General features: G+C 33.7%; 1 protein-coding gene across 1 annotated transcript in view; it reads left to right on the top strand.

Moving 5' to 3' along the window:
- Positions 1-19929: 19929 nt before the first annotated feature.
- The window catches only part of LOC107462810 (probable protein phosphatase 2C 42), a gene marked incomplete in the record, with an annotated part of 4058 nt that continues 454 nt past the window's right edge, over positions 19930-23533 (top strand). The window contains 3 exon segments of the mRNA XM_016081481.3: positions 19930-20653; positions 21357-21727; positions 23042-23278. Of these exon segments, the coding sequence (XP_015936967.1) occupies positions 20299-20653; positions 21357-21727; positions 23042-23278 (963 nt within the window).

The raw sequence follows: 23533 nt of genomic DNA, 5'->3' as shown, positions 1-23533 counted from the left end.
GCTAAGGGTTTTTTTTTTTGGACTTGAGCTACGCCCAACAACTCAAATCCGACTCCAAGAACCACCCGATCCACTTCTTAAATTGGATGTAATGCTAGCCATGTGTCTTTCCCGGCTGCCATTACTTTGAAGTTTGAATAGACTCCCTAGTCCATAGTCATGAATTAAGCCACCTTATTGCTGCGGATGATGTCCTCTGCACGGCGTGGTGAGCTCTTCTATACAGCGAACTCTGACAAAGCCAACGACGATGACCACGACAAACTTCTTTGTACAAATGCTCCAATGAGGCCAGCAAAAAAGACTACGGGAAGCTCCTCTATGCAGCAAGCTCCGGTTAGGTAAGTGACGAAGACGACGAAAAAGCTCCTCAGTGCAGCAATCTCCGACGGGAACAATAATGAAGATGACGAGATAGATCTTTCAAGGTCGTTCTAAGATGTCCGATTTGGTCTCCTCCATGAACAAAGCTCCAATGTGCCTCTATGTAAGAGGGAGGTAAGAACTATTATTTATAAGACTGAAATGATGACATAATGGTAAGAACATACATTAGAATCTCTTTTGTTATTGATGCAAAATAATTCTTGTAGAGAGACTTTGGATCTTGAGTTCATCTCTTGCATATTAATTGCCTGAAGATATTTATTAGCATATATTGTAAACAAAAATATCTTGAAAAAAAATTATCAAAAACACTCATGAAGTTTATGAACGCTGAGAAAGTACTCATAAACTAAAAAAATTAACATTATACCTATGAAAGACGAGTTTCGAACGACAAAAGTATTTAAACCCTAATTATGTATTAACTTTTTAATAAAATTTTCAAACTAGTTCCACCTTCAACTTCAGTTTATTTTTTCAAACCTTCATAACTCAACCTGCAATTTTGAAACCTTTTTTATGGACTCCTAAACTACTACAATAGATGACGTCGGAATCAATGATGGTGGTGAGGACTGGCACTTTTTATGGCTTGTACTTGTTTATACTTCATTGTGTTCTTCTCGGTAACACACACCATTATCTTCCCTTTCACTTTCATACTCTCTAATAAACCTTTGTTACATGGTGTTCCATCAAGATGAACCAGAAGTAACATTGAATTCCAAAAGTTGTAATCATTCTTGAATAGTTTTGATTCGTAAATAGACTCACTATCATATTTTGCACCATTTCCAAACTTTACTGATATTACTATTCGTCAATCCATAGTGTTTGCTAATACAATAAACATCCATGGAGTATCATTTACAATTGTACTTGATTCAGGACTGTCATTACTGGCTGTAATGGTGACAAGAATCCCCTCCTTTGTTGCTCCAAAACTACCGATCGACATGGCATTTTTGGAGAACAATTGGTCGAAGTCTTCACCACCACCACCACCATTGATTTCGGCCTCGTCTGTTGTAGTAGTTTTGGACTCTATGACAAATATTTCAGGTTGAATTATGGAGGATTGGAAAAGTGAGTTGAGGTTGAAGGTGGGAGTAGTTTAGGTATTTTATTAAAAATTCAACAAACAATTAGGATTTGAATATTTTTGTCGTACGAAACTTATCTTCCATGAGTATAGTGTTAATTTCCTTAGTTTATGGATATTTTTGTCAATATTTGTAAATTTTATGGATATTTTTATATTAGTAGTTTTTTTTATTTAGTAATAAAAAATAGAAAAAACTCTATAATTTAAATAAAACAAATTTTTATTGTATTTTTTTGTTTTTTAAGTATTACCTTATTGTAAATTAAAACATGAAGGGCTATAGTAAGGGGAATGAATCTTCTTAATAGTTAAAAAAAATTTGAGAATGTAAAGTGTAATTTCTAATCTTTTATTGTTTTCTTTCATATTTATTGATGGTCCTACTTATAAAATTAATAATAAAAGATCACACTTTACTCCTTCAATTATTAAAAGAGATAATAAAATTTGTATACAATAACTACAATGAGCTATTTATTTGGCCTAAATAAACTAAAAGAGTAAATTAACCCTCAATAACCCTAATTCCTAATGGTTGTTTAGTTTACCTCACCCCCAAATTAATCCTATTTCAAAATTTCCCCAATTACCCAATCCTATTGGTTTCCACGGTTTGGCTCCCCTGCCCCAAACCCTCCCAGTCGCTGCAGAGACGCCCATCAACGGAGAACCGCGTGCGCTAGAAGCTGCAACATCGGAAGGCGACCCGTCCTCGCGAGCGTCCTTCATCGCTCCCCTCAAGTCCCTCGACCTCTTGCCGTTACCCATCTCCCCGTCACCGGAGCCCAGCCTCTGCGCGGTACCCCTCTGAACCGATCAGCCTCACCCTATTCTGTCGCACATCTCGTCGCTCGGAAGTCGTCGACTCCAGCAAACCCGTTGCACTGGTGGCAGCCAAGCATCCGATCCTGGAAGATTACCCGCTTGCTTGTCGATCATCCATTGGGACCACAACGAACATCACCGCCGGCAGTAGGCTAACCATTCAAGGTTAGTGGGTTGAGTTGTTCATTTATTGAATAGTAATCGCTGTTGCATGTTGTACTATTGACTGATTTTTTCTTCTGATATGAGTGATTATACGTACTAAGAAATCATTAGAAATTAGCTGTTGCTTGGATGTTTGTTGTTCATGATAGATATTTTTTGCCCCTTTAATTGGATAGATACTTTACTAGGTAATCAGATGGTTGGTTTTCACAGTCGCATGTATCCATGTTTGACTATAATTTTCCTTTTATTTAAATGTTTACTATATGGTCAACTGGAGGATTGAATCGGTTATTTTTTCATTCTTACACGGTTTGTTTTTTTTAAGTAAACTAATGCATGTATGATACGAAAATTGGCTCCTGATATGAGATACCAAATACTAATTTTAACTGAAATTGGTGGCTAATTTAATATCTATTCACGTTGTTGTTTCTGGCTGTGAACATTGATTTATGGGGCTGCCATTTTGTTGGATCGAGTTAGAATATTTGACATTAATGATTGTTGTATTGGTAACTGATTCACCCTGTCTATTGGACCAATTGAACTAATGCTGATGGAATCCTTTCTGTTTAGGGGTGTTATACACGTATTGGAAGGTTGGTCTTTATGATAGATATTTTTACCGGTTTAATGAGTGGCCTAATTGAGTAAGCGTTCAGATGGTTGGTTTTCATAGTCGATTGAGTGCTTGCTTGATTATGGTTTTTCTTTTAATTAAAGAGGCGTATTGTATGGGCAAATAGAGAATTGATTTGGTTGATGTCTGATTTTTTTTTTATATTTTTTATGTCCTTATGTGTTTTCTTGTTTTTTGGGTAAATATATGCATGTATGACGGAAAAACTGGGTTCTGATTTGAGTTACTAAGAACCGATTTTAACTGAAATTGGTGGCTAAATTAGTATCTATTCGCGTCGCTGTTCCTTGAATATAGTTTTCCTCTTAATTCGATGTGCTTACTATAGGGACAATTGAAGGATTGATTTTGATGATCGTGAATGGCAGTTTGATGTTATTAGATTGAAGGCTTCATTGAATCGGTTGATGTTTGATTGGTTTTTTGTTTTAATCTTTTTTTTTTTGGTTGATTTTGTTAAGTCAACACACCCTTGTATGATGCGCAACCCTGGTTCTGATCTGAGTTAGAAATAACCAATTTTTACTGAAATTAGTGGCTAATTTAAAATATATTCAGAACGCTATTGCTGGCTGTAAACATCAATTAATCGGGCTGCCATGTTGTTGTAAGGAATATGGATTCGGTACCCAATATTGACTAGATTTTTTAAATTTTACCTTGTCCTGTTATCTATCTTGTTTCTGGGTTATTAAATTGAAAACATATTGCAATGGATTGCAGGTGTCAGCAGCGTGACATCCGTCCGGACTTCTGCAGTCGATACGAAGAATCAGGTGGGTAAAAATGTATGAAAATGTTTACGGCGTCGCCCATACATACAGAGGACCAATTGCGTGATCAGGTGTTAGCATACTCACAGCACCTAGCACGAGGACGTTGACGCGACGGGCTGAAGGATTACCACCTGTGAAAAAGGTCAAGGGCAGAAAAAAATAGCATACTCATACTAGAGTGTAACTTTTGATAATCTTGTTTTGCTTATACATTGGTTCTAGTCTTGGAAATTTATTTATGTGAAACTAGGAGGACGTGACTGTAGACCCTCTTTTAACTTTTGTAATTTTGTGAATATGTTGGTCTTCATTTACTCAGGCACGACATTCTAAAAAATGCATGAAAGTAAACATCTATTTTCTCTGTGAAAGGAAACATCCATATTCTAGCTAAACCGAACATCCGTCTATTTATGTCTTCATTCAGGGATTTATCTTTAGTTTTCCAAAGTAGAACAACTTGAAATTGTTAAGCATTGAGTTATTGAAATTTGAACTTGAGTCAAGTGTTCATGAAGCATTCTGAACAGATGTTACAGCGAAAGTGAACACCCATTTTTCCATCGAAAGTAACCATCCAGATTCTTACTATAACGAACATCCTATCTTTATCCAGAGATTTATGTTTACTTTTCCAAATTCAAATGACTTGAATTTGTTAAGCATTGAGTTTTTGAATTTTGACATTGAGCCAAGATTTCATGAAGCGTCCTGAACAGACGCTATAGTGACCACGGTCTGAACATCCAGTTATATGCAAAGATGAACATCCAACATTTGTGAGTAGGGATAATCATGTAATCAATAAGTGGGATCATATAATCAGAATAAACATCCATCTTGTCTAATAAATTAACCATCCGGATGGTTACAATAACGGTGAACATCATTAATATTTAGAAACGAACATCCAATTTTTTTTAAAAAATAAACCCACTCTTTTCGGACCAGATAACCGTTTTCGTCTATGGTATCTAATACATGAAATACGTACTGAAAGTCATGTCCAACAGAAACTAATAACTATTGTCGAATGAGCTTAACAAAGACATGAACCCACCAAATTGGTGGGGCTCATTGCGGCCAACATGAGCACCGACCTCTAGATTCCAAACTTTGTAACCAAGATCCATCTCTTCACTTCCAACTTCAATAACGTCTGATAGTTGCATGACCTACAATTCCAAAAAAATGATAAGATAAATCCTTAGTATATGTCATTTGCTTGAAACCTCACTAACCAGCACAAACAATGCGACCAAAAAAAGAAATCAAGTCAATCATTCTACCAAGCACATAGACCAAAAAAGAAACCTCACAAACCAGCACAAACAATGTCACTATACATCACATACATGAACATGTAGTAGATACAACTACTAAGCACATAGTGCAGACATTGGTTTCAGAGCCAATGGTGACTAGAGTTGTTTTTTTATTCATTTAGTGTTTATCATGTGTGATCATATGTATATTCTAAACTGAACATGCAGAAAGCATATTAAGTCGTCCATCCATTAATAACTAACTCTTGACTATTTAATTTTTATTATCAAATTAAATCTTAATGATTATAATAACATTCGCTATTTTTCATATTCAACAATCTCATGTTTATACATGCAATTTACATTAAGTCATATAAATTCATATACCAATAAAAGTTAGTCCAAGAAAGACCTAGTTTCATCCAGCGTCATATTAATATGCCATGCTTAATTAACACATGCAAGTTCCTCATATATAAAAGCATACCATGAACATAAAACCTTCATGAATTTGGTTGAATCATGAATGTTTATGATGCATTTGGGTAAGCATTAAACATAAAAATAAGCACCCCATTTGCATTGAGCATGAACATCTAATTCACATGAAAATAACCATTCATTATCAATGCATTCAACGAATGTTGCTCACCATATTAGATTTCTCACCCTCGACGACATCATGGTTTGCTACGTGTTCATGTGCATGTGATGAATTCTAATTGCCGTCGAAAGATTGAATACGACACAGCGGTTCAACTAAATTGGACTCCATTAAAGAACTTTCGTGGAGTGATAATATGAAGACAAACTTAATATGTAAAATGTTGAGGGAAACAGTTTGAAAATGTGTAATATACTCAAAAGAAAGTGAAGTTTTCCACAATTAAGGAGCCAAAGTAACTAATAAAGGAATAAATGCAATCAACGCGCAAACAACTTAGACTAAAGCAGTTTAGAGTGAATTGAGGCTGGAAAGCTTGGTTATTGCAATTGTGTATATTGAATTTGCAAGAGTTAATCAAAATTAGCACAAAGACAATAATCAAGGCAATAATAAAGAAACCCACTTATTCATGTCTAAGAGTATAAAATAATCACATAAACACAACCCTTTGTTCAAAAAGCAATAATATTGATGAAAACCAATTTTAATTACTCAAAAGCTTCAAAGAACGAGTGATGATGCATGTGATCATTTATGTTCAAAACCAACACGAATAAACTATTTCATTCAAATCACTCAATAAAACATGGTATGCACTTCTTAAAAATATACCAAACAATTGATAACATCTGAATTTTTAACCAAATTGGTGTTTTGATAAAAAATCACAAACAAGTATATAACAAAATTCAAGCTCAAACATCATTAGAAATCACATAAAACTACACAATTGTAAATTATAATGCCTTATGAGAATAGAATTTAAGTCAAATGCTGGCCATACATAAGAATTAAATAAAAAGATTTCATTTATGCATTTCATCGAGCATATGATGTGCATCATGTGAGCATTCAGTTCAATGGAAGCAGCAATCAATCCATAAAATTCAGCCAGCAAACACATTGAATCTAGCAACAGATATTAACTAGTACTAAGTCTGATCTATATGCAGAAACAAGAATTAAACGCAATGAAATAAATAAAATAGAAAGAACTGGGGACAAGGAAAGGACCTGCCTTCCGCGTTGATGGCTACCGACGACTGAGAGAGAGAGACGTGCAACGAGAACGAATGGGGCCCTCTGCTACTTTTTCTGCCGGTGCGGGAGAGACAGACGCGCAGGAGAGGGGGCTACGGGGGCCAACAATGGTTGACGGTGGCGATTTTGGGGGAAAGAGGGTTATTGGGTGAACGGTGCTAATAAATTAGGGTTAGAAGATAACAACAAAGAAGAAGAGGGAAACAGTTTTTGGGTAGATTTAGGTAATTGACCAAAATTTTTATTTCTTTTAAATTTTAAATTAAAAATTATTTAAAATTAAATAATTACTCATAATTTAATTTTAATTTCAATTAAACCCCATTATGTATATTGTATAATAAAACTATTGGCTTTTCATACTTTCCCTTTTCTTATACAAAGTACTACAATGCCGTCGAATTTTGGAACTTGTCTCGTATCTTATGCATGTATTAACTGCTAAATCAATAAATAAGCATGTTTTAATTCAAATCATAAAATATTGCATAAGACTTGCATAGAGTCAATAAAAATTAACTCAAATCAGTTTAAGATTAACTTATTTTATATTCGAGATAACTATTAAATTAGTATTTAAAAAAATTAAATATTAACAAAATAAAATCTTAATAAAATATTAATAACAAAATAATTTTTAAAAATATTTTAAATTTTAATAAAAATAATCAGACGTTATTTTTTTTCATTTTTATTAACAAAAAACGATCAACTGATTAACAAAGCACATAACGTGATACTAAATCACCATCTTCGGTCCATCTTCTTTTGCTCTAATACCAACGCCTTCCACACCTCCACCACTAATTTCATTCCCTAATTACTTTACCTCTCTTTTTATCTCTTTCTTATTTTTCTCAATTTTTTCTTTCTCACCTCACTCTAAGTACTCTCCTCAATAATCGGTCACTCACACCATTCAATTACATTCATCATCAACGATAATAATATTCACACAGTTCAATAATAACAATATAAAATTTAAAAAATAAAAATAAAAAATAAATCTAAATATAAAGAAAAAGAGACAGAAAGAATAAAAGAATGGGATGCTAAGAAGAAAAGAAAAAAAACATGCAGTAGTGGGATAGTTGAGAAAATAGAAGAAAAAAAATTAGAAAAAAAATAAAAAAAAGTTTATTGAAGAAGAGGAAAAAAGAATTCGCCGACGATGGAAACATTAAAAAGTAGATAGCACAAAAAGAATTAGGAATGATGATGATTTTGCTGTCATTTGAGTTACTGTAATCACCACGGAGAAAACAAAAGAAAGATAAGAAGAGGATTTGAGAATGAAGAAAAAAAAATATAGACTAACAATGATATAGTTTAATGATTTGTTTAAATTATAAAAAAAATTAAAAAATAATTTTAGAATTATATAAAGGTAAATGCTACCTTGTTCTCTCTAAAATAAAAGGTAAATTATCTCTTATAATATATATAGTGCTTATATTTATAATTAAATTGAATGTTAACTATAATAATTAGATATATGTTCTCTGTTTTTTTTTCTCTCTTGTGATTATTTAAATTTAGTTTAACACCACCAGTCTATGGTGGTGGTGATAGTTGTCACTGTTGAAAAAATTTCTTTGCAATGAACTCACAAATCCATCAACAAGGTGCAAGTACGTATTCAGTTCGTTACATGTGACAACATTTGTGCTACCGACGTACGGAGAATCTCTGCTATATAGGTGCAACTCCTTCCCAACCTCAGCGTACACCCACTGCGCCTCCTCCACCCTCTTCTGTATGGTGATAACATCCTCGGAGTTCACTATTTGCAAAACTTTTGTCCTATGAAAGTGATTAAATTTTTGTGCATAATTGTCACCTCATCTTGTAAATCCTATTGTCTGCAATTGAATTCGACTTGATCTCCACCTCATCGACAACAATGTCTTTAATCTCATGAGGATCCGAATCTACCATCTTTTAAAACTTGTATTTGACATCGTCAACAACAATATCTTTAACTGTGTTTATGATTTGAGGATCTGAAGAATTTTTCCAAATATTTTTATGACTTCTATCATCACGGACCATAAGTTATCCTCTACCTTCAAGTGCATCAATTGCATTCGTAAAGATCTCTTTCACTTCATAAAACTTATCTAGTGAATCACTTTTAATATATATATCACAACAGGTAGTTTACTCTTTATTTGAGAGAGAGTATGATAGAATTCACCTTATATAAAATTTAATATAATTTTATATTTGCATTTTTCATATTATCATTCCGTTTGTTACTTTAACCTTTTCCATTAACAACAATGGAGCAGTTGGTCACTTTTATCACGGTGTTTGTAAACTTTTTAAAATTTAATTTCAGTATTTGAAATAAAAATAATTGAATTAGTTTAGATAGCATTCAATTCAATTTTTTTAAAATTAATTTCAACTCAAATAGGTTCGATTTGGAATTCTACTACATTGAAATTTCACTTAAAATTTAAAATATCTAAAATGTCTTTATAATCTAATTATTTTTTCTTAACTTTTCTCACTCATTTTTTCTCAATATGCCTTTCACATTTCAATACACATTGTCTCTTCTCTCACCACCTTCATTCTTTTCCTTCCCTTTTCTTCAACTCACTTAATATAATATATATCCCTTTTTTAAAAGGTCTACTATATAGATCCAAAAAAATTATCCACACCTATAGATTTTATGTGTTTAACTTAAATTTATGATACAAGCGTTTGTCAATATGTCTAAACATTTCAAGTGAAGTTGTATCAATCATGATACTAGCAAAAAGTAGCACAATTTTGTTCTATTTTAATAATATGAATTAGTTGCTCTAATTTACCGTTAATAACTAATTTTTTTATTTATTACATCATTAGACTACTTAACAAGTTGGTTCTTGATAGTTCATTTTTTTTGTAGTTTGTCGTTAGAATCAACCATGAAAAATTATTTAATTGTTTTAATTAATAATAATATTTTTTAAATTTAATATTTTAGATTAATCTAATTTTTGTTTTTTTAAAGAGCTGAACAAATTTTAGTTGAAAAAATTTTAGTTAATAATATAATTTTTTATTATTTTATATAATTTTTATATAATTTAATAAATAAATATATTTATTATTTAAATATGATGTTATATTTGTAAGAACCCGCATTTTCACGTAAAACCGTTTTAATAAAATAATTTTAGTGCGTGAAATAGATTAAAAAATTAGAAGTTTTAATTTAAAAATATAAATGTGAAATTCGATTTCAGTGAATTTTTCTGAGTTAGAAAATGTATTTTTTTTGAAAAGTTTTTGTAAAAGTGCGTACTGGCGCTTAAGCTGGCAGTACCGGCTTTAGTCTGTCCAGTACCGTGTATTTTGAAAAATAATATTTTGAAAAGTGATTTATTATTTTGAAAGGACAAATATAATTTTGGAATTGAAAACCGGGCACTAATCTTAAAGGTTTAGGCCAAAGTGGGTCAAACGGACCAAAAACGCTAACGGGTTGGATTGGACCCAAATCGGGCCCAAGACCCAACATATATAAGCTCATTTAATGAGTTTTGAGCTCATTTTCCCGCCCTAAGAGAGAGGAGAGGCGCGGTTTTGAGAGGAGAGGAAGAAGAAAGAGTGCTCTTTTCACCTTCACCTTTCGGAAGCCATAACTTTTGATCCGGAGCTCCTATTGACGAGCCGTTTACGGCCACGAGAAACTCTTGTCGAGCTCTACGTTTCTATTTAAAGAAATCTGGTAAGATCTCCCTCTACACATCCCATTTTCCAGCCCTCGGTTCTGCACATTTCTATGTATATTTTTTGAGTAGATTTTGTAGTTTTGGTTATTTAGGTGATCTTTAGTAGCGGATAAATATTGAATTTTATCCCTAATCTCATTGGATAAGATAAAGTTCCAATAAACCCTTGTGTTTAGTTATTTTGTGTATCTTAGGTTTTGATTTTTGGTGATATATGTGTTGTTAGTTTGAGCCTTGGTGTTTGTTGGAGTTGGTTGAGGCTTTGGATCAAGATTGGTGGCTTTATTTTGGTGTTTAGTGTATTTGGGAATCGGCCAAGGTATGATTTTGGCTTCTTTTATGTAATATGTAATGTTCATGGACACTTAGGCTAGTTGACCCTAAGATAGGATTGAATGTTATTGGTGTATGAATATGAATTGGTACTAATTATTGGTTGTATTGGATTAGTGTGGTTGATGATGATTGTCGGAGATTATTGGTATTGATGAGTATTCATGGTGATTAATTATATTGGTTAATAATGAGGATTATTAGAATTTAAGGTAATGAGTTAATGTAAAATATTGTGGTGGTTTGGAATGAAGGATATTGATGATTATAATGTGTGAGGATATATGTTGTTGATTATTGGCATTTAATGGTTATGAAGGTTGATGATGAATGTGTGAATTATTGTTGATGAGAGTAAAGGTTTTCATTGTTGAGGTTGTTGAGGGTTGGTGGTGATTATGGGTGTAGCTTCACGATTGGATTGGCAATTATGATTTGGTAGTGATATATGGATCCTTGATGTAGGAATTGTATAAATTGTTCATGATTGAGAATTTTGATTGAGGATTATGGTTTTGTATTGGTATATGGAGCGAATGTTAAGTGAATTAGGTGTAGAGGTGATAGAATTGTGATGGAATGTTAGAATGTGGTGTGCAGTAGTGTTTTATGATGTTTGAGTAGGTTTTGGATTGTTTTGGTCGTGAAAATTGAAAAATTGAGGTTATGTGGTTTTTGGGTAAAAATGGATTTTTGGTGAACTTTGTCTGATCATAACTTTTGTCTCGATTTTCAAAATTGATTGGAATTTGTTTTAAATTAAAGATGATTTTAAAAGTTCTAAAATGATATAAAGTTTGAGGAAAATGGATTTTTGTAGAAGGAGTTATGATCATTCAAAATTGGTGTTAAAAATCTGAAATTCTGCAAAGTTGCAGAATTTCAGGATTTTCTAATATGTGCGCACGCACAACCCTACGAAAAGTTAGACCTGTGCGGACGCACAGACCTATGTGTACACACACGCAAGGGAAGGCTTACTGTTTTGAGTGCTGGCACGGCTTGCGCGCGTGCGCACATCAATGAAGAATTATGACTTGTGCGGGCGCGCAGTCCTGTGCGCACGCACAAGTCGGGAAGGGTCGTCTGTTGGGGGCGCTCGCACAGCTTGTGCGAGTGAACAGACTTTATGAATTTTAGTACCTATGCATATGCACACCCCTGTGCGTATGCACACTTTCAAAATCTTCCTGGGCGTGCGGATGCACACGCCCTATTTGACAAATTTAAACTTTGTTTTCAACTATTTCACCTTTCCAACAAGGTTGTAAGCTTCTATAACACCATTTTAAGGCTTTTGGGCCAAATTTTGAGTATGGAAATATGGAAAATAAGATAAGGGCTTTAGTTGATGTTTATTATAAAAAGTTAGCAAACGGAGGTTTAGGTTTCTAGTGTTTTGGGGATGAGTTTGGTCGAGAGAGAAGGAAGAGTAGTGAACTTGGCGAGTACTGATAGTGAATTGAGAAATTGATAAGTTAAGGAGTTCAGAAAGGAACTTATGACTGGATGGTGGTTGTGATGAGTATGAGTGGAAGAGTGTTTAGAGGAGTGGCCTCTAAGATTGAAAATGTAATTATAATTTGCATTGCTATCCATCGTAGGGGCTGTGGTAGTATCCCGCCTATGTTCGGATGTGAGGCTTGAAGCTGAGCTTCTCACTCATACCGATTGCTCTAGAGGAAGGTGGTAGGGCACGCTCCCTCGGAATATTTTTCTCTAAAAGGAGAAGGTGGTAGGGCATGCTCCCTCGAAATTTTCCTCCTGTACATGGGTTTCTCTTTGATTGCATGGTGGTAGGGCACTAACCCACGGAATCATGCGACAACCAGCGGATGGTGGTAGGGCACGCTCCCTCAGAATATTTTCCTCTGAAAGGAGAAGGTGGTAGGGCACTCTTCCTCGGAATTTTCCTCCTTGTGCGCAATAGAGAGACTAATCCGGGAGTTGTCGACCGGATTCGCTGTCGATTTGGCACAATAACCGACATGTGATATCACAGCCAATAGGGCAGACATTCATCATGTGCATCTTTTATCTGCTTGCTTATTTTACTTACTTGAGTTTGCCTAATTGTATAACATGCTTACTTGCTTCTTGAATTACTTGTTGTATATGAATATTATCTGTGTTTTACTTGCCTGCACTTATTGTGATTGTCTGGTGATGAGGAGGTTAGGTAGGCGGTGGCAAAGGGATCGCACGGAGGGTAGGTTGGTGAGGGCTGTGGAATACGGCGGTGTGACTAGTTTAGTTAGAATTCCCCTAAGATTAGATAACCCTGTTTTATGGTTTAAGTTCTTTTATTTATTTTGTTCTAAGCTTGAATATCCGTATGTGATGTGAAGTTCTAGGATTACCTTCGGCGTCCCGGGGTCTTACATCTTACATCATTGGGCACTGTTACCATACTGAGAACCTGCGGTTCTCATTCCATACTTTGTTGTTGTTTTTCAGATGCAGGTCACAACCCACCTCGGTGAGTTGTTTGGTTGGTGACAGAAGTGGAGGATCCGGATACTTTTTGGAGACTTTTTGGTTTGTTTTGTAGTTGTCTCTCGCTTTTGTATTTTATTTTTTTGGCCTAGAGGCCTGTATTTGAGAGAGAACAAATCTTGTATAAGCCATTTAACACTTCAGTTTCCTCTTGTCTGTATGCTTGCCTAGCCGGCTTAAACTCCGCGAGCCATGGCTAGTTTCTTATGATATTACACTATTATACTATTATCTTTGTTTATATCACATCTGTTTCTTATGTTTTAAGTTGAAAGCTTTAGAAATGTTGTAACCTCTGATTAACCTTTACTTTACGGTTAGAGGTAAAGTTTAGGATAATTGGGTGTTACAATATTAATAAAATATAAAGTTGTCTATTATAAAACTTTAGTTTATTTGATAAATATTCTAAACACTAGAATTCAATTCAATTCTATACCATTAAAAATTTTAAAAAATGGGAGCAATTGATATTACTTTTGTCGGGATATTTGAAAATTTTTTAAAATTTAATTCTAGTGTTTGAAACAAAAATAATTAAATTAGTTTAGATAAAATTCAATTCAATTTCATTATTTTCTTTTAAAATTAACTTCAAACAGGTTCGATTTGGAATTCCATTCCATTGGAATTTCACTTAAAACTTAAAATGTCTAGAATGTCCTTATAATCTAATTATTTTTTCTTAATTTTTTTCACTCACTTTCTCTCAATGCCTCCCACATTTCAATATACATTGTCTCTTCTCTCACCACCTTCATTCCTTTTCTTCCATTTTCTTCAACTCACTTAATATAATATATATATTTTTTGAAAGGTCTACTATGTAGATCTAAAAAAATATCCACATGTATAAATTTTATGTGTTTACCAAAACATTTTAAGTGAAGTTATGATACTAGCAAAAAATAGCACAATTTTATTCTATTTTAATAACATGAATTAGTTGTTATAATTTACCATTGATAACTAATTTTTTATTTATTATGTCATTAAACTAATTAACAAGTTAGTTTTCGATAATTCATGTTTATATTTTGTTGATAGTTTTGTCATTGAAATTAACCATGAAGAGCTATTTAATTGTTTTAATTAATATAATGTTTTTTAAATTTAATATTTTAGATTAATCTAATTTTTGTTTTTTTAAAAGAGGTAAACAATTTTTAATTTAGTTAAAAAAATTTTGATGGTTATCAGTGGCTAAGAGAATGAGAGGTTGAATCTTAACCCTTTTTTCTACTGAGAACACTTTCTGCCCTTTTAAGAAAGCTTTAGGAGATATTTCTGCTTTTTGTCTTGTCACTGGTCTAGAGATATTTTCATTTTGTCTCGTGAATGGTGAAGAGATATTTTTCAATTGGGGAGTTCTAGGTAAACAATAATCATCTTGAACAACATGAACAACCACCAATCAAATAAAAACACACTATACTTCTAAATTATTCATCTAAATTTTAATATTAAAATAACCATCATTACACCTAATAAAATGAACATCTGATATATCTATTGTTCATATTATTTAGTATTTTCATTGTCTACCTATACTTTTCCTTTTCAATTTTGTCTCTTAAGCAACAAAAAAAGTAATGGAGTAGAAGAGAAAGAGAGAATTACACCAAGATGTATCCGGTTCAACTACTAAATGCAATGCAGCTTACACCCAGTCTCCATCACAACAGTGACGAAATTTCACTATAATCAAACCTGATTACAGACACCAATTCTTCCCTAGGAACTATCCTTCCTATCTGGGACAATTCCAGAATCTATCCCCAATCCTGAACTTGACTTGGTCACCTACCAAGCTTTCAACTGCTAAGTGCTAACCCAACTTGTAAGGGGATTCCCACAGAATTATGATACACAACACATAGATGTACAAAGGACCTCTAAGACACCTATGGCTTTTTTTAATTTTGTATACTCTGCATTTTTCCTCTCATTGACTTTTTCTTACAAACCTCACACTGTTTGCCTTTTTCACCATGAGACTTAGACAGACAAAACTAAAGAAAATACAAAATAAAACACATTGAAGGAGAAGAATTTCTGTTAGTTTAGGTAGCTATGAGAACTCTGTACTTTCTCTCCTTGTCTCAAGCCTTGGCCGTTCACCCTTATTATAGAAGGGAAAGCTTCCAAGGTTGAAACGGTTCAACCGAACCAACTTATTCTTCTTCAATAATCAAAATAGGTTCGGAAAGAGAGAAGAGAGAGGAAACCGAAAGCAAAGCCAACATGCAATTACTTCTCTCTCATCCCTTCTCATCAAACTTCATCAATCTGAGCCTTCTATCTTGACTTGGTCCCCAAGAAGGATTTCTAATCCTTAAAATCCTTGATCCTTGACAGCTCCATCTGTTCCATTTTTGCTTCATCCTCTACGTAGCTACAGTAGCTACCTTATGTGATAGATGAACAAAAGTAGAAACGAGTTTCACCTCAGAGATCTTCTTCTCTGGCCGAATCGGATTGCTACCACTTTAGGTATAGAGATCTTGAAGCTTCTTCTCCACTTCTTATCTTTAGTGGAAAAGATCTCAGCCACGCCATACTGTAGATCTTTTTTTTACACGGGCCATCATTACCTTGGCCGCTTGCTTCTTCATAGCTTCTTTGCCTTCTTCCTCTGATAGCTTGCATCTTCTTCTTTTCTGACAGATAAAGTGACCGAAACATAGAGAGAGAAGAAAGAGAAGAAAGAGAAAACTTTGGAAGTAATGAGTGAAATTAAAATAAATTAAAATCCATTACCCATCCCTTATGCATAGTAACTTGTGAGGCAATAAAAGCAATCAAATCAATTTTAATTTTCTCTTTCCTATTACCAATGCATGCAATTAAATCAAGTTAAATGAATTTTGAATTCCATCAAGGAGGGGAGTGGGTAACCGAACCAAACATACTCCACTCCATTCTTCTTCCTTTCGAATTCGGACCAACCCATTGTTGGGTCAAATAGGAGCATTGCTTTTAGGCTTGCTCAATAATTTTCTGGCCCAATTATCTTGCTAACCAAATAAATATTACAGCCACATATCATTTTGAATTTTTGCAGAAAGCTGAATATTATCATCACATTGGGCTTGTGTAATTTTCGGCCCAATAATAAAGTCTGCACAAAACAAAATTGTTAAACAACCAATTTATAATTACAATAAAATTAAGTTAATAATTTGGTAATTAATTATTTTTAACGATGTTTGATCATCATATTAATTTAAAATTTTTCAAACTCATCATGATGTTATATTAATAAAAGATAAAGTTGTCTATTATAAAACTTTAATTTATTTTATAAACATTTTAAACACTTGAATTTAATTCAATTTTATAGTTTTAATAATTCATTCCAAATACTAGAGTTTAATTCAATTTTATACCATTAAAATTTTTCAAATAGACTAAAGACTTTTTATGATAATATATTTTAAGATATTTTTTGTCAGCGTCTAATCTTTTGGATATTAAATTGGTAATTAATTTTTTTATATTTATTGATTTTTATCTCCATAACGTTACTGTTTCACAATATGGTGCCAAGTTGAAGTTCAATGTCGTTTGGAGGAAATTTTCTTCTGATTTTCGCCTTGGTTTGCCATTATTGACCCGATCCGAGTTACCAAAATATAAGCATACTACAATATTTTACAATCAGTAATCATAGTCGAGGTATCAAACATTTTATACATATAGATTCCTATCACATGTGACACACATTATATATTTGATGAGCACGTGTGCAATATTATTCTATAGCCACAGCCCAGATTACATACATGATGAGTAGCAGAGACAACCCTTCCAAACCAATTGAGTGGGATACGTGTCTGCAATTCAGATAAAAAGAAAATACACCTCCTCCAATTTATAAACATTGAATTAATTAATATTTCACCTTAATTAAGTAATATTATGTTTTTTCCAGGTTAAATTAATAGAGACACGGTATTAAAAAAAAAAAACGAATCGTAGAGGATCCAAATCCACCCAAGTATAGTAGTGCACGCGTACAAGCATGTGGGGACCTGGCATGCATTGCTTCATGCCTCTTATTGTATTGTGACATTGGTGGCAGTGGCATCATGGCCTAAAAATTTTCATTAGCAATACTATCCATTCTGCCACAGCGGTATTATAATAGCCCATAGGAACCAATTAAACCACCCCACAAAACCAGCTTCTATGAAACCAAAAAATCAGGATTACTAGGCCTACGTTTTCACAAGCAATTGGCCTTGTGATGTAACATTTATAGTACAGCATGCAATCAAAACCTCCCCCATATATGGTCATGTATTTCTCTTTGCATTTTAGCTCTAAGTGGATCTTAGTCTAGTTTTAGACATGGACTGGGTAGTGCCTATGAAATTGCAATAAATTTTCCTTTGTCCTTTATATGCTCTGACACAACTATGACATGTCAGGAAAATGAAATCCCATGTTAAAATTTCATAGTGCTATATTATATATGTTCCATGTCCCCCCAAAAGAAAAGACAAAGGCTTTTCGTGTTTGGGTTTAATGTTATTAAACTCATTAACATAACCACTAACCCAAGTCAATTTTATGTCTAATCCTTGTTTATCGGTTTACATAAAAATCAAACTAGTGCTCTAAAGGGGACAAGGGCAGGTGCGTTTTTGTCTAATTTTCTTCATTTGTGTGATTTAATATGTCTTCATCAGATGATATGCCAATTAGCTTATACTAGGATTAGCAAATAAGTCGCAACTTGCCTCCACTAAACAAAACCTAATTATTTAATAACGGAAATAATGAATGAATGGCTCAGGATATGCGAGACCTAAAATTTGAACAAACCTAGGCCGGCCATGCTTTTATTAGACACTGTCTATTTCCATTAACAAAATGGGATCATATATATGTACGCGTTTTTCACTCGTTTTTTTTTTGTGTTTTATTTTTTAATTATGAAAATATAAAAATCATCCTAAGTTATATGATTAATAGGACACCAGCCAAAAAAGAGATATGATTAATATAATATAATTTTGAAAAAGTATAAGAAACTAAAAGTTTATCAGCCAAAAACTAAACAAAACTATATTAATTTATATCAATAATTAATTAATTTTAAATTTTTTAAATTCAAAATTTTTTCTCACATTAATCTATCCACTTCTAACAATCACAAATTCGAAAAATATATAAAAGAACATCCATTTAATATGAAAAAGAAACATTCTAATACTTAGTAGAAGAAACATCCATATATATTAACTCGTAAAAATTTTAAATTCATGCAAAAGTATTTAACTAGGTTTTGTCTCATATACTTTTGGTTCCTAGCTTTACTCTTTAATTTTTTATTCCCTTTTTATAAACATGATTCATGTTAATATCTCTATCTCCTTTATCGTGATAGTAACATAATATTATCCTAGTGAAATAATTATCTTATCATTTTTCTGTTTGCTTTTTTTTTTTGAAAAATTTTGTACATCTAATAAACAAAACCAAGTGTTGATTAGTGTTAACTCAAATGTAAGTCAAATATTAAAAAAAATTATCATTATTTTCGTCTTAAAAAAAATTTATCTATGTTACAAATGAGAGCTAGTCATTAAACATCCGTATAGAATATAATAAATATGTATAATTAAAATAGGTTTCAGAAACATCATTTTGTTCATAAAAAGCCAATGTACATTGATCAAAATTTATGTCCATTTATTTAATAATCATGTTATGTAAATATAAAAAAATATATATTTATACATAAATATGTAATAACTAAATTTTAGTATATAAATAGTATTTTATTTAAATCTTTAACCTAATATTTTTCATGGTATGAAATCCAAGAATCCTAAGGTTCAATATATTGTTTACTTAATATGCTATCAGTCAAATATATATATTTTTTTATGATGATAGATATGGTGTTGTTAATACTTAATACGAGAAAATGTCGTGTTTTTTTTTTTACAAGTATTCTGTACAATACAGAAATTTTACGTAGCGATTTTTAATTTAATTAAAAATTTTATCAAATTTTTTATTTTAATTAAAAAAAACAAAAATCTCATCTAATAGTTTTTTATCTTAATTTTAAAAATAAAAATTTTATCCAATAATTTTTAATTTTATAATTTGTCTTTATATTCTAGTAAAATTCCAAAAGTTCTCAATAATTTAGAATTAACTAAAAAAGATCCCTTATGTAAAGAAATTAGCCTCATAATCCAAGAGTAGTATTAGCAATATCTAGCAGAGTTAATTTCAAGTGAGGTATACCTTAAAATGAGGAAATAGGATCTGATAATTGTTAAATAATAAAAACAATAATAATAGTTGTTTATCTAACATGTGTATTTTCTTAATTATTGTATAAAATTTGATTTTTTAATATAATTATTATATATTTATTAAAATAAAATGTTTTAAAATTTTGTATATTAATCATAAAATTGAAAAATAGAAGGGGAAGAGGCATTAATATAAAAATAAGAAAAAACAGAGAATTCCCCACACCATCCTCTCCTTCTCTTCCCCACAGAGAGAATGAGCTTATGAGCCCCCTTCGTGTTCCTCTACCACCCAACACACCCCACCACTACCTCAAGCTAACGTGCGCCCTCTTCCTTACCCTACGCACCCCCCATCTTTCCTTTCCATTTCCGTTATTCTCTCTCTCTCTCTCACACACACAACATTTGTTTTTATCTTCTTACTTTCATAAACCTCCGCGTTAACCGTTCTCCCCCACCTCCTTTCTCTCGCTCTCTCTCTCATTCCCATCCAGATTCGGAGGTTCGGACCGACACCAAGCTTGCTTCGGGTGCCGCCGGTGGTGGTTTTAGGGTTAGGGTTTCCGAGAGATGTGGTATGCTTCAGGCATTCATGAATCTACGCGCTCTCTGTTTGAGGCCATTCGGGCTCGCTGACGACAAGGTCGACACTTCCCCCGTCGAAGTCAACGGCGGCAGCTTCAGAGGCAGCGGAAGCTTCAAAGGCGGCGCCGGCGCAAGAGAAGGCAAGGACAGCCTCCTCTGGTCTCGCGCCGTCGGAAAATATGGCTCCGGCGATTTCTCCATGGCCGTCGTCCAGGCCAATCAGGTCCTTGAAGACCAGAGCCAGATAGAGTCCGGTCCCCTTGGCACCTTTGTTGGCATCTACGACGGTCACGGAGGACCCGACGCCGCGCGATTCGTATGCGATCACCTCTTTCGCCATTTTCAAGGTTCTTCATTCTGAATTCTGAATTCTGAATTCCCCGTTTCTGTTTTATTTGTATGTGTCAATGTATGTATATATAATTATATACTTGCCTGAAATGGTTTAATTTTTTCTGTTTATTTATTTTGCGAAGGTAGTTGTGGCATTCGTGTCGCCACGTTTTCAGTTTTGATTGTATATTTCCTTAATTACTACGCTCGGGTTTGGTAGTAACTGTTATGCGTGGTTTTCATCAATTCGCTTTTCCGTGAACTTTTTTCCTTTTGTGTTTTTTTTTCTCATTGGTTACTCTTTTGAGTCGGATGATTTCCCAGGAATTCAACTACTATTGATGAACATGCAGGCCAATGGGTAACTACTATTCCTGACAGTATGTAGGAGCCAAACTTTAATTGGTGAATTTATTTTTGTTTCCCTCTAATGTGGATGAATTTTGGGGTGGCTTGCCACATAATAATGTCAACAAAGTGTTTTGGAAATGGACCCTTGCTTTCTGCATCGCTTTCTGTGTTGAAGGCCCATTGTTTTTTGCAGAGCATTCTGCCGCTTTTAATTTTGGCCCCCTTCATGGGGTATATGTGTTGGGATTTGGTTTGGTTGTGCTTTGTCCCTTTTTTTTTTGTCTTTCTTTTCTTTTTTCCTTCTTCTTTCTCTTTGTTGAAGGAGTGCTTCTTATGTTAGCTGTCTTAGATTTCAATGCTGTGCAGCAATATCAGCTGAAGCAAATGGAGGCGTGATCACTGAGACCATCGAGAGGGCATTCCGCCAAACAGAAGAAGGGTATGCTGCTCTTGTGTCAGACTTGTGGAGCACTCGGCCTCAAGTCGCAAGCGCCGGGACTTGTTGTCTGGTTGGAGTGATATTTCAGCAGACACTCTTTGTGGCAAACCTTGGAGACTCCCGCGTTGTATTGGGCAAGAAAGTTGGCAACACAGGGGGCGTTGCTGCAATTCAGCTTTCTACAGAACACAATGCAAATGTTGAAGCTGTGCGGCAGGAGCTTAAAGAGTTACACCCACATGATCCCCAGATTGTTGTCCTCAAACATGGAGTGTGGAGAGTCAAAGGCATTATTCAGGTGATTTCATATTACTGTGTGCTTTAAGAAACCCTTACTTTGCGTACATTAAAACTAGTGTTGGATTCATTGTGGGCTGCATTGTCCGCAACTTCTTGATATACTATGCGGAAGAAACTTAGATGATACTTGTGGAAAATACTAGGCCTCATATTCCTCGATCTCATTGCCTTTTTCCTGTGTAATACTTTTGCCAGAAATCCTTAAACAATAAACATATGCAGGCTAAAAGGAAATTCTCGATAAGGACACTATTATTGTCCCAATTCTGCTGTGAGGTTATTGATGCTTGGAGAAGACCTGTTCCTTTTTGTGTGTTAAAATTCCGCACTTAGACAAGTACCAAGCTTTTCAACTGGCAGAGGCATTGTGGCATGTAGCCTGCTTTGGGTAGTAGTCCATTTGACGTATTTAAGTCATTATTTTTAATTTAAGAACCTAGTAGAAGATCATTAGAGAGGAGAAAGAAAAGAAAGCTAGGAGCTAGAAAGATACATTGAAATGACAATAAAAAATTAATAATACACAAAGCTCTCCTTATGGTTGCTATATCATAAGGAGACCAAAATTCTCGTCACATATCAAACACCAAGGCCTGAGAAGAATTGTTGAAATATGAGCATTTCACTTAGCAAGACGCCATAAATCCTTTCATCCTTAGTGTTGTAAAATCCCATGTAGCTACTAAAATCTCATCAGATCGATCCACCTTTAAAGTTCAACCAAGGTGAAGGCTTCAATTAACATACGTTGGATGAAAGTAGCTGAAGTGAAATGCAGAACCAAAGGAGTGACATTTTTGGTCTTAACGTCACGCTTAACACATATATCAAGCAGAACAGTTACATGTAATGTCTCAATTCAGAGCATGTAATTGGGTTAACCTTACTGAGTGTCATTTTCCATCTGTAGCAAAGATCAGAACAAAGCTGAACCAAATTGCAGTTAAATTTCTTTGTTTTGCTTACAAAAAGGAGAAATCAGAAATGTATGGTTTGGTTTGTGATTTTGAGTATAAAACCAGTCCATATAAATGCAGCAAACCTGCTAATCTGAATGGAGTATTCTGTTTTGACATATGATTTATAAATTATAATGCCTTTGTATGTCGAAATGAACGTCTTGATCATATAAAAGATGGTCAACATGTTTCCCATATATTTCTTCCTTTATTTTATTTTTTAAGTCAAATATGTTTATGTTAGATAATGGTTCAGGTTAGGTTCTGCAGTCATTGTCTCGTTTGTCATTTTAAACAAAAGCTCACCAAATTTTTTTTAGTACCATATCAACACCTGCTTGTATTTGATGCAGATTTCTAGATCTATAGGTGACGTATATATGAAAGACGCACAATTTAACCGGGAACCACTTCCTGCAAAATTCAGACTTCCTGAACCCATGCACATGCCTATCTTGAGTGCTGAACCCGCTATTATTTCTCGTCGACTGCAACCAAATGATTCTTTCATTATATTTGCATCAGATGGCTTATGGGAGCACCTGAGCAATGAAAAGGCTGTGGAAATTGTTAGCAGCAATCCACACACGGTAAGGCTAATATTCCTGTCTGCAGTTTTACTGAGAATTTGTAAGCCCGAACCTTAACTGCTTGGTTATCTATATACTGTCAGTGCATTAAAGTTAAATTCATATATATATATATATATATTCAAAGTATTTTTCTTATTGAAACTGTAGTCTATAGTGTGTGGTTCATGTGATCCGGAGACCATAATGCACAGGACATAAGTTTTCAAGTGCTTGTTGATTTTGTTGTTGTCGTCTATGCCATGGTTGAGACTC

This window comes from Arachis duranensis, chromosome 1, assembly GCF_000817695.3.
Source record: "Arachis duranensis cultivar V14167 chromosome 1, aradu.V14167.gnm2.J7QH, whole genome shotgun sequence".
NCBI lineage: Eukaryota > Viridiplantae > Streptophyta > Magnoliopsida > Fabales > Fabaceae > Arachis > Arachis duranensis.
This window is presented reverse-complemented; position numbering and strand designations above follow the sequence as displayed.